This window comes from Cricetulus griseus, chromosome 8 (assembly GCF_003668045.3).
Source record: "Cricetulus griseus strain 17A/GY chromosome 8, alternate assembly CriGri-PICRH-1.0, whole genome shotgun sequence".
Classification (NCBI taxonomy): Eukaryota; Metazoa; Chordata; class Mammalia; order Rodentia; family Cricetidae; genus Cricetulus; species Cricetulus griseus.
In genome coordinates, this window is record NC_048601.1 from 13,871,774 (window position 1) to 13,897,999 (window position 26,226).

Sequence of the window (26,226 nt, forward strand, 5' to 3'; positions counted from 1 at the left end):
TTTTAAAAGTGGTTGCTATCACATCTTTATTGCATACCCAGGTGAATACCTTATCACACAACAAATACATCCCACCCCAAGAATAAACACTGCCCACTTACAGAGTTTGAGGTGAACTCAGGATAGATCTGTTACTGAGCTGGGGAGCAGGAAGGGACTAAGGAGTGCGTGTCAGGAATTTATGGCAATAACAAAGCCCAAATTCTCCTGGCAGGGAGAATCAGCCCTTGCCCACTCCAGTAATGTCCAGAAGAGCTCCTGGCAAAGTACACAGAGGTCTGGGGCTGGCAGCAAGTTTGAAGGTGATACGCCCTTGTAAATCAGTGTCCATACTGCTCAGGCCATTGTGGGGCAGTGTACTGAGAATAGACACTTGGTAACCTTTAGCCTCTTCTACCCGGGCAGGAAGACCTGGGAGGGCAGGGCCAGGTTAGCTTCCAGTGTAGACTGATACGGACAGGGTGGAGATCCCACGCCTTTCTGAGATTGTGCAAATTGCAGTTCTGATCTGTGCCAAGTGATCCTCATGAAACCCACCCTGAGTTAGATGAATTGGCTTCCGAAGCCCAACAAGTCAGTGAGGAGTTAGATGAGCAGATGGTCGCTCCCATTCATGGGAGAGGTAAGAGTCTCATCCTGAGTTGCCCAAGACTCCCACCTCCAAGAAGTATCCTAAGAATGGGACAAAGGAAAACACTGGAACACTGCGAAGAAGCAGTCTGTTAGGAGCAGCAGCCCCAGACAGAAGGACAGCAGTGTGCTGGGCAGGGAGCAAGCTCTCATGTACAGTTCCCCTAAGATGCTCCGGATTCAGTTCACATCTGCAGAGCTCCTGACTGGACCTGCTGCCTTACTCTGGTTGTCCCGTTCTTCTCAACAGTTAGCTGTCCCCTTTACGTCCCTCGTAGTCATTGTATGGACTGGCTGGGGCCTGGGCCCTCGGGATGGAGAAATCCTTTGGAGGACTTCGGTTCTGTAAAGAAAACGATTGTGTGGTTAAAACTTCCATGGCCATTTCAGTGAACCTTCAGTACCCTTCTCTAAAGGTCTCTGCAGGTCCTCCCTGGGCCTGTCTGTGTGCCATTCCAACCCCAAGAGGCACAGTGTGGGAAAGCAGGCGTCCATCCCTTAAGGATGGCCACTCGGGAGCCACCAAAATGGTGGCAATATCTATTCCCAAAGGACCACTGTCCCTGGGAGGGGGGAGTGGGGAATGACAAAGGTCACTTACCTGCAGCTGGAAATGAGTCGAATAAGGAGCATAGAGTGTGTCCCCTGCCTCAAGACCTGAAACAGAGGGAGAAACTGAGGCACCTGGCCACACCTGTGCTTTCCTCACTGTGTCACTTGTTGCGGTGTCTGTGACAGTTGGTCCCTTGGGGCCTCAGCAGTTCAAATGTCTTGCAGGGAAAGAACATGTCTTCCAGCCCCAAACCAGACACTCACATCCTGGAGCCATGGGGACTTATTTATTTCCTAACCTGGGAAGAGTTTATGAGTGACTGTATTGTGTGTATTTGGGGACAATCATAGGATATTTGAACTTGAGCTGGCTTTAAAGCAACTCTTTCATTTCCTGATGTATTTACCTGCCCCTGCCCCTGCCCCTGCCCCTGCCCTGCCCCTGCCCCTGCCCCTGCCCCTGCCCTGCCCCTGCCCCTGCCCCCCTGCCCCTGCCCCTGCCCCTGCCCCTGCCCCTGCCCCTGCCCCTTGCCCTGCCCCTGCCCCCTTACTAAATACTTCTTCATTTAAGATAGTGTGAGGACCTGGCCAGGGTGGTGCACATCTGTAATCCCACAACCTGAGGGGTGAAGGCAAGAGGATCAGGAGTTCAAGGTCATTTTCAACTACACAGTGAGTTCCAGCCCAACCTGGGTTCCATGAGACCTTGTCTCAAAAAAAAACAAAATAAGTATTGTCAAGGTAGGCCTGATGACTCAAGTTCCATCTCAAGACCCACATGGTAGAAAAATTCCTGAAACTTGTCATCCAAACTCCACATACTTGTGTGTTGTAACACACACACACACACACACACACACACACACACACACACACACACACACACACGAGTAAATAAATAAGCAGTATTAAAATTTTGAGACTAAAAATAAACAAGCAAAGATAGTATGAACATAAGGTGTGCCCTACCCTGTAAGAAAAACAAATCAAGCTGAATGAGGCAAACTCGCTAACAAGAATACCTAGGCTCTACAGGTGCACACACATGGTGGAGCCATTTCTAAGACAGGCTGGGGAATTCTGAACTCTGAAGCAGGAAGAAGACAAGCAGCTGCACCCTAACCAGCCATAGAGACCAGGGCTTCCGTTGTGGAAGGCCTCTCTACTTAGGCAGACCTGACAAAACAGGATGTGGAGAGAAATGTGAGCAGTAATAGTGACTAGAAAGACATCCGAGAAAGAACGTCAAGCCAGGCACACGCCCACAGTCTTAGCACTCCAAAGTCAGAGGTGGGGGCTGGAGAGATGGCTCAGAGGTTAAGAGCACTGTTTGCTCTTCCAGAGGACCTGAGTTCAATTCCCAGCACCCACATGGTGGTTCACAATCATTTGTAATGAAATCTGGTGCCCTCTTCTGGCCTGCAGGGATACATTCAGACAGAACACTGAATACATAACAAACAAATAAACCTTTAAAAAAAAAAAAAAAAGACAGAAGCAGGAGGCTTAGCATCCAGAGGGAGGCCAGTCGCTCTTCACAGAACGTTCAAGGACAGCCAGGACTACATAGCAAGACCTAGCCTCAATATAGGAATGTCTTTCATACACTTATACACAAAGCTTCCTTGCCATGATGGACTCTCGCCCCTCTGGAGTCAGCAGCCAAAATGGGTCTTAGTACTTTGTCAAAGCAACAGAAAAGTGACTAATACAGACATTGGTTTACTAATACAGATGCTGGTTTACTGATACAGATGTTAGCTTACTCAAGACCAGAATCTGTAAATAGCCAGTGAGTTCCTTACAGTTTGGGGGTTTTGTTTCAGGGGGTGTTTGGATTTATTTTAAGATCTAGTTCTATGTGTATAAGTGCTTTGCCTGTATGTAAGTACTCTGCATGTGTCTGGTACTCATGAAGTCTAGAAGAGGGTACAAGATTCCTGGAGTTGGGGTTGCCAGTGATTGTGAACACCGGTGTAGATGCTGGAAAACCGGTCCCCTACGAAAGCAGCAAGCGCTCCTAAACATGAGCCATCTCTCCAGCCAGTTTCCGTTTTGTTTACTACTTGCCTATTTGTTTGCTTGTTTTCTGAAATGTCCTTATGCTGTGAATGAAATTGCTGATGTGATTTCCAGAGAACTACCGGTTTATAGTTGGGAACGTTTTTTTGTAGTTGGTTTGTTAGTTTTATTTTTCTTGGAGTTTTTTGTTGTTTGTTTTGGGTTTGGGTACTTTGTTGTTGTTTTGTTTGTTTTCATTTTTTGAGACAGGGTTGCTCTGGTAGCTATGGCTGTCCTAGAACTCACTATGTAGACCAGTGTGTCCTTGAACTCACAGAGATCCACCTGCCTCTGCCTCCCAAGTGCTGGCATTAAAGGCATGTGCTACCCCGGAACAGCTTGTTTTTGTGTTCTTGAGACCACCTCATGTACCCCAGGCTGGTCTGGAAATCCGAATGTTGCCAAAAAGGACCTTGAACTTGATCTTCGTGACTCTTCCTCCCAAGTGCTGGGCTTACAAGTGTGTGCCACAGTACCCACTTTAAGTGGTACTGGAGGGTCTCTCTGACATTCCCCCCCCACCTACATGCCCCGCCCACAAGGTTTGTGTATTCTGAGACACACTTTCTACACGACCCATCTTAAAGTCATGATCTTCCTGCCTCCATCCCCAAAGCGCTGAGATTAGAGATGTATGTGCCTCTGTGTGCGTGCGTGCGTGCGTGCGTGCGTGCGTGCGTGTGTGTGTGTGTGCGCGCGCGGGCATGCACACATGAGCCTGAACTACCCGTCCAACTTCCCTCCGCTTCTTTATACCAAGGCCTCCTGGACCGTACCTTGGGTGATTTCCTCTTGGGAGTAGGCCCTGTTCTCTACACCGTAGCTCTGCTTCATGAGCTGGGGTTTACAGAAAGCATCTTCAACGGGGTAATCTGTGGGGCTTCGTTGCTTCGGGAGCAGCAGAAACTCGGGGAAGACGTAGAATGCCAGGAAAGCCCAGCCGTTGGCAACCAAGGCTGTGCAGAGAATCGTGTCATCCCACTCAGGGCCGATGTCGGGAATCAGGAGCAGGACGATCCAGGCCACCCAGATGGCAATGGAGAGGAATGAGGTGAAGCATATGTGGGCCCCGTGTCTCTTCCAGCCAGGGAAGGACCCACAGAAAACGAAGAGGGATGCGAGGAAGGTCAGTGCCATCAAGAGGAGCACGTAGATGAGCAGCATGACGAAGTCCTCATTGCGCCGGGGGGCGGGCAGCTCGGAAAAGACGTCGACGTTGGTCCTGTTCATGGTGAGGACCAGGTACTCAACGGCAGTGACGTCCTGGACTAGGCTGAAGCCCACTGCCAGGCTTAGGATCACAAGCCACGACAGGGGCTTCCTCCCTCGGACCAGCTTGATCAAGTCGAAAGCGTGGGCCAGGAGGCAAGAGAAGCAGACGGCGAAGAGGACTCCGAAGAGGAAGAAGCGTGTGGGTCCTGTGTCCCCATCCAGCTTGATGATGAAGGCGAAGGTGAGGCCAAAGATCCCTAGCACCCCCAGGAGGAAGAGGAACTGGGTGGGGAGCACCTTTCGCCTGTTCGAGTCCTGCACTTTGCTGATGAGGACCAGGAGTGCAAACATGAAGGCCACTGTGGCCACAGCCCCCACTGCGGCGAGTGTTTCCAGGGCGATGCCCCAGCCTTCAGCCAGGTCACAAAGTCTGTAGTACCTGGGATCCAGGTCTGAGCGGCAACCTCTAGGGGCAGACATTTTGGTTGGTCCTATGATTTAAAAAAGAAGAAGCACAATTAGGGACCAGGCAAGCCTCTGAGACACAGGATGGAAATGGGACTGAGTTTAGTCGGTCTCCCTTATAAACTAACAGAGGAGAGGGACTTGGACCTCACTCCTCTCTGGGAGTCTACAGGTAGTTAACGTTGCTGCAGATGGAGAGATTTAGCCACTGGTCAGTAACCATGCTTCTGTATGTAACTCTGATTAAACTCATTGGTCCCATCCTCTAACCTACCCACCCCTATACATCCACACTCCCACACCTTCAAAAGCCAACTTTTCTAAGCGCCAATGAAGAGAGGGAATGAGTCTCATATTTCCCATTTAACTCTCATTAATCTCTTTTGATTTTTTTTGTTGTTGTTGTTTGGCTTTGGGGGTTTATTGTTTTTAATTTGGGTTTTTTGTTGCTGTTTTTATTAGTCTTGTTATCTGAGACACAGCCTCTCTTTGTATCATCCCTGATGAGCCTGGCACTTGATATGTGCCCAAGTTGGCTTCAAACTTATGACGGTCCTCCTGCGTCGGCCTCTTAAGTGCTAAGATTACAGGCTTGAGTTTCCATGACCAGTTTGGAGTTATCGGCTTATTGTCTGTCTTTTGAGAAAGATCTTCCTATAAAGCCCAGGCTGGCCTCCAGCTCGATATCCTCATAGCTCAAACTCCCAAATACTGGAAAGACTAGAAGCTCCCAGCTGAGGGATGACCCACAAAGCCCAGAACCTGCTCACCCATTAGAACCGGAAACTGCTACATGGACCACAGCTGACTTCTTCTCAGTCCTTAATTCCTCAGGGAAAAGGCTTTTTTTTTTTTTTTCTGTCCCATACCCTCATTGCCCAAACTCATGACTTCTAAATATTCTGAACAACAGGAAGACAAACTACAAAAGAGATAGGAATTTTCACATTCGAAAGCCTGTGTCAGAAAGACACTGAAATTCAACAGGCTAGATTTGGCTATCTATGATCCTGAATGTCTTAATAAATAAAAATCCTATGAGTTACTATGACACTTCCTCTATGAGTTACTTGTATGGTGTTCTCTCTCTCTCTCTCTCTCTCTCTCTCTCTCTCTCTCTCTCACATTAGTTTTTCTTTCTTCCTTTCTGTTTTGTTTTATTGTTTCTTGAGGCAGGGTCTCATGTAGATCAGGCTAGTCTCAAACTAGCTTTGTAGCTAAGGATGGCCTTGACCTCTGTTGGCTCCTCCTGAGTGCTAGGGTTACAGGCCGGCACCAGCATGCCTGCTTCCTTCCTCTCCTTAGCTTTCTTTTCTCCCGAGGGTTTGCTCGGTCCACAGCAAGTCGGAGTCCACTAAGAATCGGGGTGAATGCTACAACCAGCTGTGACTGGCTGGGAAGGGTGTAGCCACGGAGGCTGACTCTTTGGAAAAGCAGAAGACTCCTCTAGTGTGGGATAGAGAATGGGGAGGGAGAGGACAGAAATGAGAGGGGGGCTGGGGTCAGGAAGCATGGAATGGAACCAGAGCACAGCTGCATCGGCGCCTCTCTCCAGGAAGCAGAGAAACAATGAGTCTGAGTTGCCTCACGGCATAGCAATGCTTGCAGGTGAGACTTTCCAGCCGTGTTACAGAGTGTCTACTGCTGTGGGATACCGTGCTCACCCAACAAATAAGGACCACACTTCCTCCTCCTCCCATCCCATGTGTTTATGATCAATTCAAAAGGCAGAGAGAGCCATTTCTCACTAACCAAAGAGCAGCCTCGTCAGCATAGACAGAATTCAAATACCTGCCTCCCCTAAGGAGGCAAACTAGGAAGCTGAGGCAGGAGGATTACTGTGAGTTGGAGGCCAGTCTGTGCTACAAGTTTTAGGTTAATTTGGGCTAAAGAGTGAGACCCTACCATGAATAAATAACTAAAAATTAGGTGAGACAAGCCATCCTATTAAAATTATTTTATTCATGTAATAATGAGTAAAAAATTATGTAGATGAGTAACATATATACACATGAATTCACTTATGTAAATGCATATTATATACATTGGAATTTTAAAAATGATTTATTCATTATTTATACAGTGTTCTGCCTGCAGGCCAGAAGAGGGCACCAGATCTCATTACAGATGGTTGTGAGCTACCATGTGCTTGCTGGGAATTGAACTCAGGACCTTTGGAAGAACAGGCAGTGCTCTTAACTGCTGAGCCATCTCTCCAGCTAATACATTGGAATTTTTAAGAGTTTATTATCTTTAATTATGTGCATGCATGTGTGTCTGTGTATGGGTATGCTCATGTGAGCGCAGGTGCCCTCAAAGACCAGGAGAGGGGGTCAGATTCCCGGAAGCTGGAGTTACAAGTGATTGAGTATTGAATGCTGGGAACTGAACTCCAGTCCTTCGGGAGAGCAGCAGGCACTGTGAGCTGCTGAATGGTCTCTCCAACCCCAGTCACTAGAACTTTGTATACAGCTACACTAAATGTTTAACTCTGCCTTCCTTGGTTGTTCATGAAATTTGGCTCTCCAAGGTTCATTTTCCATTTTATAATAATCATTCAACAATGTGCACTACCATGGTCTCTGTAGCACCTGTCCCTCCCCACTCCACAGCTCAGTTAAACCTCAGTCCCCACTGTGAGATAATAAGAGGGTGGAAACTTCTGGACACGATGGTACATGCCTATAATCCCAGCATTTATTTAGAAGGTGGAGGTAGGAAGATCATGAGTTCAAGACCAGCCTTTGTTGCATATTGAGTTGGAAGACATCCTGAACTACATGAAACTATGTGTGACTCAAAACCCGAAACAACAGGAAGATCACTTGATCAGACGAAGGCTTTTAAATGGCACCTTTCAGAGTTTTAGGGGATCAGATAAGAATATTAGCATAGAGTACCCATGATTGAATCCTGGTGGTTTTATAAGAAGAAGAGAGACCAGAAAAGATACATGTACACCTACAGGCTTCCTGTCCCATGCTGTGTGATGCCTTGTGTCATGTGACACCTTGTGGTACCATGAGACTTTGCCAGCAAGAAGGCCAATCCCAGATGCTACCCCTAACTCTTAGGCTATAAGAACAAGCTTTCTTCTCTCTATAAAGTTACCCAGCCTTGCCGGGCGTTGGTGGCACACGCCTTTAATCCCAGCACTCGGGAGGCAGAGGCAGGAGGATCTCTGTGAGTTCAAGGCCAGCCTGGTCTCCATCTCGAGTGCCAGGATAGGCTCCAAAGCTACACAGAGAAACCCAATCTTGAAAAACCAAAAAAAAAAAAAAAAAAAAAAAAAAAAGGTACCCAGCCTCAGCTATCTCACTATAGTAATGACAAATAACACCCACAGATTTCCTGAGTTCTACTGTGTGACAATCACAAGAACTCTGGGCTGGGAGCATTGCTCAGTAGTAGAATTCTTGCTTAGCATGCAAAATGGCCTAGGTCCAAACCTCAGTAACGCGCGCACACACTACCCCAGTCTCATCTAGAGGTAGAAGGGCAACAAGGGACACATGTCATCCCATCCCTCCCTGACCTTTCAGATTTGTCACAAAGGTTGGCATGGCTCTTCTGTTTCTCCATGTCCCCTGGCCCTACTGTGCCACTTCAGCCCTCTAGTCTGTGGACAAGCATCTGTTCATCATAATTACTTGATCTCTAGGAAGGACTTTGAACCTCATGATGATGATGAGTCTTGACAGAGACTCTGGCCTAAAAGACAGTTGCAGCACTAAACAAAGGAACATAGGAATTATAGCTTCATTGTAGCTGTACGGGACTATGTCCTGCTTGGCGCCTCCCAACTCCAAAGTCAAGGGCAGTTGTGATACGTCTTTTAAATATCAAGCATCCATCTAGTTAGATGTGGGGGGGGGGTGTAGGTGTGTGTGTGTGTGTGTGTGTGTGTGTGTGTGTGTGTGTGTGTGTGTATTGAACCCAGGGCCTCATACATACTAGGTATGTGCCCTATCCCGACACCACAAATAACCTTTTAGAAAACTTTCATGGTATATTTGTTTTTGTTTTGTTTTTAAACTATGATTTATGCACTTTTGGTTTTTTGAGACAGTGTTTCTCTGTCTAACAGTCCTAGCTGGCCTAGAACTCTCTTTGGAAAGAGACCAGACCAGAGATGCCTCTGCCTCCCAAGTGCTATCTGTTTTTTTGTGACCCAATGCATTTCATTAGGGCTACCTATTGGAACATGTACTTACTGAAGAAAATGCCAACCCCGTGGCCCCCAGCCCTATCAACCAGTAACTACACATAAATCCTCAGGGAGGTGTGGGACCTTGTGAGCCCACAATAGGGTGTGGACAAGCACCGATTTGGTTCCTTGAGACAGGGTTTCCTGCAGCCCAGACTAGCATCAAACTTGTCCTCTTTCCTCTCCCTCCCGAGTCCTGGGAATGCGGCCTGCACCACCACCTCAAGCAGCAACAACAGCAAAAAGTCTTAGTGAGTATTTTGTGTGTGGGTGACTAATTTGGGGGGAATTACCAATGTAATTCACCTATTAACCCTCCTCCACCCTTTCCCCAGCTGGCTGGGATTGCTCAACAAGTTTAAAAGTGTCCTAAATACTTTGAATTTAGTCAGAGGAAAAGAAAACTCACTTGAGAAGCAAGGCTGTATGGTCCTAAGGAGAGAGAGAAACCAAAAAGGTGTCGAACACAGGCTCTTAGCTCTGTTGTAGAGTCTTTTGTTGAGTTTTTCTTTTCTTTTTTTATACTTAATTATTTATTTACTCACTTATTTGGAGCTGGGAGGCCATGTGTATGCCTCAGTACACACGTGGAGGTCAGAGAACAACTTGAAGGTGTTAGTTCTCTCTTTCCACCATGCAGGTCCCAGGAATAAAACTCATGCTCTCAGACTTAGCCACAAGCACCTTTACCCACTGAACCATCTCCCTAACCCAGCTTATTTTTTTGTTTGTTTGTCTGTTTATTTGTTTGAGACAGGGTCTTACTTTAGCTGAGGCTGGCCTAGACTCCTGGAAATCCTCCTGCCTCAGCCTCCTAAGTACTTGGATTATAGACCTGAGCCACACAGGCTACAGGATGGGAAATTACTCGATGCTGCCTAAATCCTTTTGGAATGAGTCTGGACAGGAAAGTAAGGAAAAAACACACAATTGCAGGGTGGGGTGGGGGCCTGGAGAGAGGAGAAAGGGAGATGAGAAGGGAGGTTCTTGCTCAGCTCAGTTCCAAGTCCTGTTCCCCTTCACATCTGGAATGGTTTGAATATGAAATGTGTCCGCACACTTGGTCCCCAGATGTGGGCCAGCCTTTGGTGGGCCTACCTGGAAAAGCTTTCAGAGTTCTTAGCCTGACCCAGCTTCCTGGCCACTCTCTGCTCCCTGATGGTGAAAGCAATGTGACCAGCCACTCGTCAACTCCTGTCACCACACATGTCCACCATGACAGGCTGTAGCCCCTCAAACTGCCAAAATAAATCCTTCCCCCTCTTGACAGGTCTTTGGTCATAGCAATCAGAAAGGTCACTAGTATAATTGGGTTTCAGGTACACTGTGTATGAACCTAGTCACTAACCCTCTGAACCTGTTTTCTCCTCTGTGAAACAAGGGATGTACTGTTGAACCAGGGGAACTGATCCCGTAGGCAGCATCACTGCTCACCCGCTGGGCAGTCCATGAAGACAGCCTCCAGGGCTTTCTCCCAGCCCTACCTTTTTCTTCACCTGACCTCCTATCATTAAAATATGTATCGCAAACTTCAAAAACTCCCAAACCCGGCCTGGGGTGAGTGAGGTCAGGGGAGAGATGGCCTGGGAGTCTGAGGGACAAAGACAAAGCTGTATGAATAGTGTTGACCCTAGGCATGGCCTTGGCATGTGGCACTGGCTGGCATGCAAGGATAATTGCCAGCTTTTGATGAGCCCCTGGTTCCATGCTCCACTCCCAGACTCCTCGTCAGTGCTATAGTGTTAGGGGCTCACACAGGCTTAGATCTGGATGCTGGCTCCACGGGGCCCTTCCTAGCAGACCTCATAGATGGACATGCTGAGGAGCTAAGACAGCTCTAAGCTTATCTGTCTTCCTTCTTTTGAGATTCACCTCATTCTGTCATCAAAAGGGACCACAGTGCCTTCCTCTGTGGCACTACCCTGGGGGTGACATCTAGATCTCAGCCCTGCAAACTTAAGACTCTGTAGCATTTTCATGTTCTCTCTATTCTTGAATTGCTATATTCAGTCAGTATCACGAGGCATTCACCGACATCCACTGCCACATGCTGGATCGGCACTATGCTCAAATGTTATGCTTTATCTCACATTCTCCTATTTATATATTACATATTATTTATATATTGCACTTATATATTACATATCATCTCATCTGCTATTCTAATAATCTACCTCTAGGTTAATTCTTGGGAGATGAAGTTAAGGATGAAGCTATGGCCCAGTGGATAAGGTACTTGCCACATAATTATGAAGACCCAAGTTTGAATCCCCAGAACCCAGTTTAAAGCCCAACAGGGCAGCCTACAGGGAGATGGGAGGCAGGAGACTCTCTGCTGACTCGGGCCAGCTAGTCTGACGTAGTACTCAAGGGTGAGCAAGAGACTACTGCCTCAAAGTAGAAGGTAGAATCGTCATCCTCTGGCACATCAGACATGCACGTACATTTTTTTTGGGGGGGGAGGGGTGGAGTTTCAAGACAAGGTTTCTCTGTGTAGCTACAGATGTCCTATAAACCAGGCTGGCCTCCAACTCACAACTCACAGAGAATTCACCTGCCTTTGCCTCCCCAGTGCTGGGATTAAAGGCATGCCGCCACTACCAAGTGGCTTGCTTGTACTTTTTTTAAATGTTGAACTTAAGTGTCTGTTGTCACAAAGGATAGACACTTATAATTCTATACTTCAGCTAGGCTTGGAGGCCCATGCCTGTAATCCCAGCTACTTGCAAGACGATAGCAAATTCAAGGTCAGCCTGGGAAACTTAGTGAGATCCTGTGTAGAAGAAATATTTTTTAATTAAATTATGTGTGTGGAAAGCAGTGCAGAAGAGAAATGAATAAGGACAAAGTATAGGACCAGACATGATGGTGACTGCTTTGAAGACCAGCAGGAGGCAGAGAGGCAGTCAGATCTCTGAGTTCAAAGCCAGCCTGGGCTACATAGGGAGACCCTGTCTAAACAAGGAAAAAAAAAAAAAAGTATGACACAAATGTGTGAAAATGCCCATATCTACACAAACACATAATTAAAAATAATGAAATGGATCTATTTTAGAATACATAAATGTCTTCGGAGAGGGCCGAGGATGGGTAGAGCAGTTTCCTAGCAAATGGTTTCATCCTTGCTTCTCTTCCTCTCTGTGTCACCAGCATGGTCTCCAGCGCCTCCCCGTACCCCAGCTTCTCTCCACAGACTCTACCAGTGGTTCTCAACCTCCCTCACTCTGCAACCCTTTAATACAGTTCCTCAAGTCAGGATGACTCGCACCCATAAAATTCTTTCGTTGATATTTCATAACTGTAACTTTGTCACTGTTAGGAATCATAATGTTAACATCGGATAAGCATGACACCAGATATCCGACCCCTGTGGGAGGGGTTGCGTCCCAAGGGTGAGAACCACCACTCCACGCCATCACAGAATCAAGCTCTAACTGCCAGTAGATATCCAGAACAAGCAACCCTTCAGGTAGTCAATCTCCCTCATCAACAAGCACTAAGTGGACAAACCCCACAGCACCCAGAGTGTGGCTGCTGCTCTGGGAGAAGCAACAGAGTGAGTGGATCAGACGACTGACAGACAGACCATCCACTTAGGGATCGTGGAGAGCATGCTCATGGGAAACCGTGGCCTCACCTACCTAACCAGGATGAAGAGGAGGGAGGTACAGGACGGACCTGGGAGAAGAGGCATGAGAGATGATCAGAGGAAGTGAGCCTACTGTGAAGGTAGGAAAGAGACCAGGAGGAATGGGCAGAGGGCAGATTCCTAAACTATGAGCAACTTGGTGTTGCCACTGTCACAGGACTGGGAGCAGAGGCAACCGTCTAGTTTGGTTGGAAATGTAGGGCATGCAATGAAGCTATCTAGGAATAAGAGCCTATATTTTAGTAAAAATTTTATTGTGCCATGCATGGTGTCACTTAATCCTCATAGCCCCACTTTAATGCTTGTTTTATTTAAACAGGGTCTCCCTGTAGCCCAGGCTGGCTTTGAACACACTATGTAGCTCACAGATGTGAGCTACCATAATTAATATTTTATTACTCCCTTTGACAGCTGAAAAAACTGAGCCAGAAAGAAATTAAATTATTTGTCCAAGGCAATGTATGGGGGTTTTTTTGACATGTCTTTTATGGGTTTTGACATATGCAAATTATCCAAAAGTGTCTACTTTCATTTTTTTTTAAGTTTTAAATGTGTGTATGTCTATGTGTGACACAGGAGTACAGGTATTCACAGAGGTCCAAAGAGCATACCAGTCAGATCCCCTGGAACTGGAGTCACAATCAGTTGTAAAGCACCCAAAGAGGGCTCTGGGAACTGAGCGCAGGTCTTCTCAAAGAACAAGTGCTCGTAAAAGCCAGGCCATCTGGCCCTCCCTCCCTCCCTCCCTTCCTTTCTTCTTTCTTTCTTTAATCTTTTTGGCTTTTCAAGACAGGGTTCTCTGTGTTGCCTGACTGTCCTGGAACCTGATCTGCAGACCAGGCTGGCCTTGAACTCAGAGATCCGTCTGCCTCTGCTCTTGAGTACTGGGATTAAAGGCGAGCACTGCCAGGCCTTTCTTTCCTTCTTTAAAGACGGGGTTTGGACATGTAAGCAACCTAAACTAACCCCAAACTCGCGATCCTCCTGCCTCTTGAGTGCCAGGATTCCCGGTGTCCATCACCACACCCGACATTCCAAAAGTGTTTTCTATGTGAATCGGAATTTGGGGTTGTTCCGGGCCTTCTCATACAGAATCATACTTAGTACATGAAGTCATTCTGTTAGTCAGAAAACCCCTTCCCCTCCTGCTTACAATTCAGTTGTATTTCTTCTCCCAATTTAAACTTTACTGGGATTTTTGGGGGGTTGGGTTTTGTTTTGTCTTGTTTTTCAAGACAGGGTTTCTCTGTGCAGCCTTCACTGTCCTGGAATTCACTCTGTAGATCAGGCTGGCCTTGAACTCACAAAGATCACCTACCTCTGCCTCCCGAGTGCTGGGATTAAAGGTGTGAGCCACCACCACCTGGAAGTACTGGGAATTTTATCACATTATTGTTAATCCTACCTCACTCCAAATGTGTAGTTCTCACCCTAGGCTTGACAGTAAAGTATTGATTTCCATGTACCTTGTAGCGACTATAGATGGACACACCAGTGCTGACAAGCCTGTTGGATGACAAGTTCCATGAGGACACAGAGCAGACCTTCTGGCTGGTGGCATCTCTATATATATGTTCTGCTCAGTGGTCCTGAGCAAGTATTTTGGACTAAGACTAACTGCTGAATACTTACTCAAGTGTGAGTAATGGGGGTGAGGTATTTGTTTGAGACAGGGTCTCATTCTCGTGTAGCTGGGGCTGGCCTCAAACTCCCAACCCTCCGGCGGCCACCATCTCTCATGTCATGGGCTCTCATTCGTGAGCCAACACACCCAGCTACGGGATTAAGAAATTTTAGATGAATCTGTGCAGATGTTTCTGACTCTCTTACTTTTATCCAGGCTGAGTTCTTCCAAGGGAGGAGTCCCAAGGAACGTCTCTGCACTTGAAAAGGGATTAGGAAAGATGGGAAGTACCTCCCTGAGATCCCCAGGACCAGGGAGCCATCCAGGTTCCCATCACATAAACATGACACATCGTAGCAGCATCCAGTGAATAACGCCTTACTAACAGAACCGAGCTGAGTTTCTAGGTAGTGATGGAAGGAAAACACACCATCACCGTGTAACCGACGAGGACAAATTTAACAAGAAGGCTCAGGCCCATTTTCACCTTCATGCGGTACCCGAGAGTGGAGCCATCCCACTCTAACTCTCAACAAAGCAAATGGGCTATAGAGGAAAGAGAATGTGCAATGCAACACTATAAACCACTGTGTGTGATGATAGCCCTGGGATCGAGCATTTCAAGGCAGGTGGGTCTTATGTGTTTGGGAGCAGCCTGGTTTACATGAGCTCCAGGCCAGTCAAACCTGCATAGTAAATAAAACCCACAGTGAAAAAACAAAACAAAACAAACAAAAAACAATTAGAGATGCATCATGTTAAAAAAGAAAAACATAACATGAAATGTTTAAAACAGAAGATGCAGGAAACTAAAATAAAAAACAAGGTTACAGCCTTTTTTCTTGGTGTTGACTATGTACCAGCATGAGTTTACAGGCAGAGGCCAGAGGAGGACAGTGTCTTCCTCCACAGCTCTCTCTCTGCCTTATTGTCTTGAGACAGTCTCTCACTGCATCTGAAGCTCAGTGTTCTGGTGGACTGGCTGACTAGGAAACTCCCAGGATCTACCTATCTCTGACATGCGCGGCCATACATGGCTATGCCCCGGGTTTTACACAGGTGTTTAAGATTCTAACTCAGGTCTTTGTGTTTGCACATCAAGCACTCTTACACACCGAGCCATCTCCTCTGCACCTATAGACTTAAAAATTGGTCCTTGGCAGATGTCATGCATAAAATAAATAACCAACAAGATTTCAAAAATGTTTTCTGGATACTTTAATGGAAACACTGTCTGTCTATCGTCATTCCATTCAAATCTTCATTATTAACCAAATAATTCAGACCCTCTAACTTGGTGGTTGTCAAGCACTTTCTGTAATGGCAGTAAGAAGTTGGGACTCTGGAAGCCGTGATTTTGTAACATAAAAGTAGCCACAAATAATACAAAAACAAATGAGCATTAATATGTCCCCATGAAACGTTTCCCTTTTGTTTGTTTGTTTGTTTTGTTTTGTTTTGTTTTTTAAGACAGGATTTCTCTCTGTAGCTTTGGAGTCTGTCCTGGAACTCATTCTGTAGACCAGACTGGCCTTGAACTCACTGAGATCCACGTGCCTCTGCCTCCTAAGTGCTGGGATTAAAGATGTGAGTGACCACCACCCAGCTCTTATGAAACTCTTTAATCCAAGCCCTCGGGAACCAGGTGGATCTCAGTAAGTCTGAGGCCAGCCGGGTCTACAGAGTTCCAAGACTGACACACAGAGTAACCCTGTCTCAAAAGGGGGTGTGGACGGGGGGAGGGAAGGGGAGAGAGAGAGAGAGAGAGAGAGAGAGAGAGAGAGAGAGAGAGACTATTAAGAAGGAAAAAACAAAACTACGGGCTATTTTGAACGATAGATCATAGTTTGCTACCCCTGCTCTATCTGATGGAATTTATCCGAATGGTCATGAATGTTTACCACAAGCTGAGTGTCATTTAGAACACAAAGAATCCGAAAAATCTAAAATAAACATACAAACAGGGTGCAGTGGGTCACACCTGTCCTCCCAGCCACTTGAAACAGTGAAAGTGGAGAAGCATTTGCATTCTGCGGTTTGGAATGCTCCAGGACAAATGATAAAGACTTGGTCTCAAAATGAAAGGAAGGAGAGAAGGAAGAAAGGCCATAAACTCAAGAATAAAGCGGCCATGGTGAAACATGCCTTATTCTCAGCACTTGGGAAGCAGTGAGTTCAAGGTCAGCCTGCTCTATATGGTGAATTCCAGGCCAGGAGGAGCCACAATGAAACCTTGACTCAAGCAGTGGGGGAGTTTAAAATACAAACACTGAGTTTTCAGAGGGTCTGTAATACCAGCACTGAGAATATAGAAGTAAATCTGACTGGGGGCAACCTGGTCTACACAGTGAATCCCAGGTCAGTCGAGGCTATTTCAATCCCTTTTCTAAAACAATAGCAGGAGCTAACAAGTGGCAAAGTCCTAAGGACCCAGTTCCATACACAACCAATTCCCTCAAGTTGCATCGTGGCATGTTCACACCTACAGACAGAGGGGAGGAGGCTCCAACAAACAAGAAAAAAGTCAGCCTTGCTCTGAAGGTCAGATCGCCTCAAGTGAAAAATCCTGTTGGGTTTACTGCCCACTGTGTGATCACACCGTTCCATTCATGGATCTCCAGAAAGAACAGCAGGATCCTCCATCAGAATTCTTCCTCACACTCGGCTACCTCTCAAGAATGGCACGGAATTGAAAATGCAAGTTCCCAACCAGCCACTGGAGGAGACTGTGCAGCCACAGGGAAGCAAGGATCTACACACAGAGCAAGAGAATCTAGCATCTACACAGAAAATGTGCTTGGGCATCCCCCAAAGACCCCCTCAGCATAAGGACCTCAGGGAACAGGTGGCTGATTGATAAGCTACTTGTTTCTGCAGAGCCCAGGAACCCTGGACTGCCTGGGGCCAAGTAGAGACCCTTCTTGGGAAATCACAGAGATGGCTCCAGCCATTCATTCATTCCCTTTGGGCCTGGAGGCCAACCTCTCTGTTCTTGCTTTGATCCCAGGGCAGCACCTCCCAACCCTTCCTCCCCTTCCTTCTCTCTCTCTCTCTCAGTGGTGGCCAGCACACAAACCCCGAAGGGTGGAGTGCTGGCCTCACCCTCCCCTCCAAGTCCCCAAGCCATTGTGTCTGAAGTGGCTAAAGAATTCTCCTTCAGGAATGAGCTCAGAGCAGTGGCTAATTCCAAAGGACCCTTCACAGGCTTCAACAAAAGCCTCTGAGAAGAAAGCTAGGCTGGAGAAAAGTCGGGAATGTTGGTTCTCCCAATTTCTGGAACCAGGCCGGCTTTGCCATTTAGGAGTCTTCGCTTAAGAGACAATTTTGGTCAGGTGTGGTGACTGATACCTAGAATCCCAGCACTCTGGAAGCTGAGGCACAAGGATGGTTACAAACTTGAGGCCAGCCTGAATATCTAAAAAAATTAAAACAACAACCAATGTTTCCTGTCTTCAGATTCATTGAGATCAGCCAACCTCCTGCTTCTGCGTGCCACTGTGTCCCTGCTTCTCCTCGGGCAAGATGAGCTTTCCACTCTCTTGCTGGCAGGCAGGAGTTAAAGGGAGAGAGGGATGTGAGGGCACTGGGGAAAATAAAGGGTGAGGTGGAGGGATACCAAGAGCTCCCCCTTGTTTTTGTTCTGTCACACGGGAGTGTGAGGGGTTTTGAGGAAGATCTATCTGGAAGTCACTCTTTGAGCCTTGTCTCCTTCGGAAAAGGAACAGCTTACCCCCCTGTCACCCCTTGCCACCCCCCCCACCCCCAACACACACACTCTATTCATTCACAATTCCCTTGAAACTCGGATGGGCTCGGCAGCCTAGTGCAGTCCAAGACGTACATCTTTCCATTTCAATATTTAAAGATATTGTTTTCTATTTTGAGACAGGTACTAAGGTAGCCCAGGCTGACCTGGACCTCGGTATGTAGAGACTGGCCTTGAACTCTTAATCCTGCGGCTTCTACCTCCCAGGTACAGGCTTACAGGCCTGTGCAATACAATTGGAGACTGCTTGCTTATTGGTCTTTCCCCTGTCTTAGCCTGGGAAGTCCAGAGAAGGCACTCCGAGGTGGGTGAAGCTAAAGGCATTCCTTCCTCGGTTCCATCAGTGTCTGCGGGCCAGCTGAAGCCCGGCACAAGCTGTCTGCGCCCCCACGGCTCCCCCAAGCCCCGCTCTCCCGACTTAAAGCTGGGGCCCCGCGTGCCCTTCTTACCTGCGCGCCGCGGCGCTGGGGGTGAACCGAGAACTCGCGACTCCCGCGCGCGTGGGACGGAGAGGAGAGCGTGCGACCCCTGGCTGCTGGGCACGTCCCGGGACACCGATCCCTCCTTGGCCCGGCCAAGCAGTTATAAAGGCTTCTGTCGCCGGAGGGAGGGAGAGGGTGAGCCGAGGGACAGGGGGCGGGGGCGGGGCGGGGTAGAGGACACGCCTAATCCAGTTCCGCGGCACTTCTCGCTGTTATGAAAATAGAGTCACCGTGCCAGAGAATGAACCGAAGGCCTCCCTGACGTCAGAAGCACAGTCACTCATGAAATAAGGCGGCGGGGTTGTGGGGTGAGCACCCGAGTGTGCCATGCGTAGCTCCCCACGACGAGCGCTCTGGCCAGACCCGGAGCGCGGGCAAGAAAAAGGCCACACGGTGAACCCCGCTACGGATGAGCACTGCCACTGTCATCTCCTAGAGAGAGCCACACCCATCCTCCCCGAGGGCACTCCGAAGCCCCAAGGGCAAAGACCTAGCCAGCAGCTGCCTGCCGCTCCTTTGTTACTTTTTGCGGGAGAAATAGGTCTTTATTTCCCCTTGGCATCACCCCGCATCATCACTCCTTCCTCCGGTGTGCAGGGAGCCAGGCTTAAATGAAAAGAGATGGCCACCCTCTTGTGGGTCCCCCAGTCAAGGAAAAGGGGGAAAAAAGAAAAAAAAAAAAAAAAAAACAAGGAAAAGTCCCCTGGGAACCCAAAGATGGTTCAGCGAGGCCACTTGTTGGAACTACAGTGGCATTAGCCAGGATAGAACAGCCCTGGGCTGAGAGATCATATCGTCATCTTCCTAACCAGCTCTCCAAAAGTTTGACACAGCAGGTTGACAGGAGCAGGACACCAGATAAAATTTTGAAAGGAAGGAATTTGCCTTCGGTGTCTGATTCCACCTGTCTGGGCAGGTGCCCGCAGCTCTTCCATTATCAGGCCAGTCTGGCTGACACCTGCTCAGTGGTCAGAAAGTCCTGGAATGTGTTGCTGGGTCGGGTTCTACCCCGACACCTTGGTGGGCTTGGGGAATTGGTCATTTAAGGCGGTGAGGAAGGCCTAGGAAAATGGTTCTCAACCTTCCTAATGCTGCAACCCTTTAATACAGTCCCTCATGTGTGGTGACCCCCAACCATAAAATGATTTTCATTGCTACTTCATAACTGTAATTTTGCTACTGTTATGTATGACTCGAAATGTAAATATCTGTGTTTTCTGATGATGGCCGTAGGTGACCCCTGTGAAAAGGTTGTTCGGCTCCTACAGGGGTTTCAACCTACCAGTTGAGAACCACTGACCTAGGGAACTCAAAAAAAAAAAAAAAAAAAAATCGCCTTTCTTTGCTCCACACCCTTAAGTGCGTTTTAAAATGTAACAAGCTGGGCATGGAGGTACACCCCTTGATCCCAGCACTTGGGAGGTGGAAACAGGAGGATCCGGAGTTTGAGGTCATTCTGGGCTACAGAAGACCCAGTCCCCAATAACAAAACCAGAAGGTGACTTGCTACAAATGACAGCGCATGCCTGTAATGTCAGTATTTGGGAGACTGAAATAGGAAGATGCCCACCAGCCTGCACCACATAGGCAGTGTGGGGCAGTGGGGACTACTGGCAAGAGCCTGTCTCAGAAAGACACAGGAGACGGCTTAGTCAGGAAAGCATGTGCTGCCCAGCCTAGTAACCCAAAATCCACACGAAGAAGGTCGAAGAGGAAGCAAAGCTGTCCTCTGACCTGGTGAGTGAAACACACACACACACACACAACACAATAGAAAAAGAGAGGGAGAGAAAGACTTTTCATGAGCTTACGTTATGGTGTGCAAGGTACTGGGTTCAAGCCCCAAGATGGGAACACTCTGAGTCTTTGGACACCATGCCTCTGTTGATCTCATGCCCAGGAAACCACAGCCAGTAAGTACCTCTGTTTGTTTGTTTGTTTGTTTGTTCGTTCGTTCATTTGTTTGTTTCGAGACAGGGTATCTCTGTGGCTTTGGAGGCTGTCCTGGAACTAGCTCTTGAGATCCACCTGCCTCTGTCTCCCCAGTGCTGGATCAAAGGCATGCGCCACCACTGCCCAGCCCAGTAAGTACCTTAACTTGGCCATTACCTAGAGGCCTGTGGGTCAGAGGTCTTCAAGCACACTCTTACTCTCCTGGAACTCAACAAGGGTCAGGGGTCTTTGAGAATGACAGGGCTGAAAAGGGCTTCTCTCTGAGCTTCTACTATGTCATCTACAAAAACTTGAACTGGACCATTGCACAAGAGAACCAAATTCTAGCCGTGTATGTATACATTGAGCAGCACAGTTTCCAGCAGCTGAGTTATAAGACGTAAAAGGACACAGGGGAGCTGGGCATGGTGGTTCACACCCATTGTCCCAGCACTTGAGAGACTAAAGGTGGGGTGGGGGGGGAGGGATGACTGTTATTGATTCAAGAATACATATTAAGTGCCAAACATGGGCTATAAAGTGAGACCTTATCTCAAGAAGAAGAAAAAAAAAGTGAAGAAGAAATGAGAGAAAAAGGAATTAACTTTATCATATATTTAAATGAATAGATCCCCAAATAGGATCATCTCAATACGTTTTAAAATATGAGGCCAGGGGGTGAGGGTGATGGAGAGATGACTCAGCAGTTAAGAGCGCTGATCTTCCAGAGGACTTGAGTTCAATTCCCAGCGCTCACATGGTGGCTCAGAACTGTAACTCTAATTTCAGGAGACCAGATGCCCACTTCTGGCCTCTATGGGTACCCATGACATACCCAGTACACAGACACACGTGCAGACAAAACACTCGCCCACAGAAAACATTCTTTTTAGTGAAGCAAGGGCCAGGTGAGACGGATGACTCGTGGGTAAAAGTGCTGCCATGAACCCTGATTTAATAAGTTTTGTCCCTGAGTCCCACATAGTAGAAGGAGAGAAACAACTTCTGCAAATTGTCCTCTGACCTCCACATGTGTGTCATGGCATGTACTCGCATACATGTGTGTTGTGACATGTACTCAGACACTAAATAAGCAAGTGCACAAATAAATGTAATTTTAAATTGGTTTTAGTTATAAATAAATATAATACAGAACTAGACAAGATGACATATGACCATAATCCCAGCACTTGGGAGGCTGATACTGGAGGATGTTGAGTTCAATTATATCCTGAGCTACACAGTGAGGCTTTGTCAATATATATATATATATATATATATATATATATATATATATATATATTCATATGTATATATATATATGCACACATATATATAGAGAGAGTTATTTTGCATTATTTTGTGAAACTATGTCCTCAAAAGTCCATGCCAGTTTAGACCAGCCATATATCAGGGGTTCAAAAGTCATGTGTGGCTAGTGGCTGCCACCTCGGACAGCACAGAGCTAGCTGTCATTGAGGGCACTTCCAGCCCTGACATTTTAGGGTCTGAGTCACTATTTCTGGGGTGAGGCTCATGACATCAAGCATAAGATGTAAGGTCTGAGGTGGAAATAAGAGCAAAGGGGACAAGATTTCTTCTTTGCCACCCGCCACTTGCCCTGATGCCCATTACACTCTAGAATCTATAGTCCAGCTGATGTCTGGTTGACTGGTCCAGGCCTATGGCTAAGAAACCCTTTGTATGGGAAGGCTCTCTCTCTCTCTCTCTCTCTGTCTCTCTCTCTGTCTCTCTCTCTGTCTCTCTCATCCTTATATTTCACTTTGCCATTGATTTTGGATGCCCACATGTCATGTAAGAATTTCCTCCTAATTGAAACATTTCCCTCCTGGAGGAAAATCCATAAGACTCTGGGAGCTAATGAGAGTTACAGGGCCCCACCCCAAGGTTACATAAGAAGTTAACAATTATTAGAGTGGAGACTCTAAGGTGGAGATGCCTGCAAGCTGGGCAGAAAACACCAAGGAAACTTTTATGAGTCATCACCCGGTGCTGGAGTGGACTTTTTAGTGCTACCTTTGAGTCACCCATGCTCCCATAAGTCACCTTTTAAGCGTGCCCCAGTAAGTAACCCAGTGAGCTCATTGGTTCTCTGGGCTAGACTTGGGTGGAACTGTTTCTTTGGGCTACAGTCAGGGCCCTGTCTGGACTGAGCAGACATCTATTCATGTCACCCTGGGGAAAGTCCTGGAACACTGCCTTGGCCTTTAACCACCCTCTCCTGTCCTCCTTTGGTTTTTTAAAAATGTATTTTGTTTTATAGCATGAATGTTCTGCTTGCATGGATGTATGTATGTATGTATGTATGTATGTATGTATTATATATGTGTGTATTTATGTGTACCAGGTGCAGTCCTGGTACCCAGGGATATCAGATCCCCTGGAACTGGAGTTACAGATGGTTGTGAGTGGCCATGTGGGTGTTGGGAACCAAACCTGGGTCTTCTGTAAAAGCAACCAGTGCTCTTAGCCACTAAGCCATCTCAGCAGCCCATATTGTTTATAAAGCTGGCCTGTGAGTCACCCACAGTAGTCACACAATGGGAGGCTGAGACAAGGAGATTGCTATGAGTTTAAGATGATCTTGAGCTAGAGAGTGAATCCAGGTGTTGTGGAATAATCCTTTTGTACACTAAAGATGTGCCACTCTGATTGGTTGAATAAAAAGCTAAGATTTGCAGGGGCTAGGGATATATCTTATTTAGTGGTGGAACACTTGCCTCGCATGCCAGAGGAATGAGGCTTTGTGTTCTAGCCCCTGTACCACAAATAAATAATAAATAATTTATAATAAATAAACTTTAAAATTATAAATAAGGGGCTGGAGAGATGGCTCAGCAGTTAAGAGCACTGGCTGCTCTTCCAGAAAGGACCTGGGTTCAATTCCCAGGAACCACATGGCAGCTCACAACTATCTGTAACTCCAGTTCCAGAGGAGCTGGCACCTTCAATCAGATATGCATGCGGGTAAAACACCAATGCTCATGAAATAATTAAAAGTTTTTTTTAAAAAAAAGATAAACCCTTTCCTCCGCAATTTGCTTTAAAAAATAAAAATAAAATTATAAATAAATAATAAAATTAAATAAATAATAGGCTGTGAAAGCAAAGACTTAGGAGCCAGTGAAACAAATAGTCTAAAGGAGTCTGGAGACCCCGATTGCATTCAATTCAGGCTGCCTCCCCGAAGTGTGAGCACGTGGCGGATCGTGTTGTTCGATAATGAAGAAGGGAAGCTTGCCTGACTGGAGATGAGGATGGGAGAAAAGAGAGAGGAATATGGAAGCCCTTGGTCAGCATGCTGCAGGCCAGGTGGGAGCCAGCCTTGTACTCCCTGAGGCGGGACACAGCTCTGCCTCCGTTTGAGGTCTGGGATCGCAAGCTCTGCTGACACCTCGTCCATGGCATCCCACAAACCACCACATGATGTCCAGATCAGTGGCCTAATCTTGACTCACCCACCAATGCTGGGCTCTCCTCTTTTGGGGGGAGGGGGTGATAACAGGGCATAGCTCAGGCTGGCTTCCAACTCCTTGTGCAGACAAGGCTGGCTTTGAGCCTCTTGCCTCTACCTCCCAAGTGCTGGGACTCTCCTTTTTTTCACTAGCAAGATGGAGGGTGCCAGTGCTTGAGAAATGGCTTGTACCATTCTTATGAGGGCCTGGGTTGGATTCCCATCACCCATATCTGACAGCACGCAACTCCCTGTAAAACCAGCTCTGGGGCAATCAGACACACACTTAAAAATAAATCTAAATTTTAAAAGGAAGATGATGAAGGGTGCTCTTGAGTGTGGTGCTCTGTACTTGCAGTCTTAAGCACTTGGGAGATAGAGGCAGAAAGATCCAAAGTTCAAGACCATCCTTGGCTATTTGTCAAACTGGGAGACACCTGAGTCACATGAGACCTGTGCTTTGCCTTGCTTTGTTTTTGAGACAGAGTCTCACTACATAGCCCTGGCTAGCCTGGAACTCACCAAGTAGACCAAGCTAGCCTAGCAGAGATCTGCCTGCCCCTGCCAATTAAGACCTTGTGCCACCACATCCAACACTGTTTGATTTTTAAGTCTAGGATAGACCCTTCACAGTCTCTGCCCGCTGAAAGGAATTTTCATATTTACACAGCCATTAGGGAACTATAGAACTGTAGGGTAAAAAGTCCAAATCACTTCCAGGTCTTGAAAACCTACCAATCCCTGGCTCCACCCAAGCTCAGGGCTTGAAATCCCACCAATCCCCACTCTGGAAATCTCCACCCTGGAAAATACCACCCCCAAGAAACCCTATATAAGCCTGTCTCCCACTCGGTTCTCTGCTGCTTCTCACCCGGGCAGAGGCAGCCACCTTCTTCCATCTTTTCCAATAAATCTGTGTGAGGTTTGTAGTGCAGTGTGACTCTGTGGTATTCCTTGGCTCTCAACTGCCAGGATACCTTTCTGTTCAGAGCTGCAACACTTAGAGTAACTAAGCTGGGAATCAAATGAAGTTGTGTATCAGGGGCTCTGTCTAGCAGGGAGACAGAAGTATTAAAGGCCAACACATTGTGTTAGGTGTCACACTGAGGGGAACACAAGAACCCTAGCCAGACACAAAAGGCCAGAGTTGAGAGTCCCATGTGGAGCCACACCTGGTCCTCCATGTCTGTAACCCTAACTACTTGGGAGGCCACTGAAGGAGGATTGTAACTGCAGGGCCTGCCTGAGCTACAGAGTCAGAAGAAGGCCAGGCTGAGTAGTTTAGCAAGACCCTCTGTGTCAAACTAGAAAGTGCAAAGGAAAGTGGAAATGTAACTCAGTGGAAGAGTACTTGGCTGGCACACGCAAGGCCATAGGTTCAGTTCCCAGTACTGCAAGAAAGGAAAAGGATAAGAGAAAAAGGATTCTCTATGGAGAACAGGCTAGACCCCATTGAGGAGAGAGGCCTAAGGATGGAAAAGATGTGAAGAACGGAAAGAGAGAAGAAATTTCCAAAAAAGACAACACAATGTACAAAATCACAGAGGCAGAAGCAGCCCAGTCATTACTAACCTGGGGCATGAGTAACACAGTGAGGCTGACGCTGGAGAGGGAGCCAGTGGGAAGTCTGAGCTTCTATTTCCAGATTTCTCAGAGGCATAGAAGGCCTGCTGCTGGGAACTGCCACCACCGCTCATTCAGTGAGGAAGAGGAGGAGACCACAGTCACAGTGAAGGTACACACAGGTCTTGGAGAAACAGGGGCAGAGACAGGAGTTGCCACAAGACAAGGAACGCCCAGACAGATGGCGGCCACCAGAATTGAGAAAACAGCTTCCAGAAGGAAGCTATCTTGTGGACACATTGACTGCTGACGTCCAGCCCCAGAACTTGGAGGAAATAAACTCCTGCGGTCTCAAGCCATCCCACTATCATACAGCGCCATCCGTCGTTACAGCTGTCTAACCCATGACCTCCGTCCGCATTTCAGGAATATGGAGGCATGTACATATTACAGCAGGTGATAGGGGCTGCCCAGAAGAACCAGGAGTTGCTGGCTTAAACTCCAAGGGACCATGGTTTCACCTCCCCACCCTCCCAGGTAGAAGGGAGAGGACTGGGGTGCTCATGGTTGTTAGGTGACACTTGAGCATCGGAATGCAGTCTGCAAGG

At 47.3% G+C, this 26,226-nt stretch overlaps 1 protein-coding gene across 3 annotated transcripts; it reads right to left on the reverse strand.

Annotated features, from left to right (window-relative positions):
* Positions 1–26,226, reverse strand: Gprc5a (G protein-coupled receptor class C group 5 member A). 3 transcript variants are annotated; one of them, XM_027429894.2, is made up of 5 exons: positions 25,628–26,226; positions 18,616–18,760; positions 4,020–4,946; positions 1,232–1,287; positions 1–973 (listed from the first exon to the last, which is right to left on the reverse strand). In XM_027429894.2, exons 3-5 carry the CDS (start codon positions 4,933–4,935, stop codon positions 881–883), a joined length of 1,065 nt encoding a protein of 354 aa, XP_027285695.1. In that variant the 5' UTR covers positions 4,936–4,946; positions 18,616–18,760; positions 25,628–26,226; the 3' UTR covers positions 1–880. The 3 variants fall into 3 exon arrangements, with proteins under 3 accessions (XP_027285695.1, XP_027285694.1, XP_035304555.1); XM_027429893.2 differs by lacking the exon at positions 18,616–18,760; XM_035448664.1 differs by lacking the exons at positions 18,616–18,760; positions 25,628–26,226 and adding an exon at positions 12,769–13,161.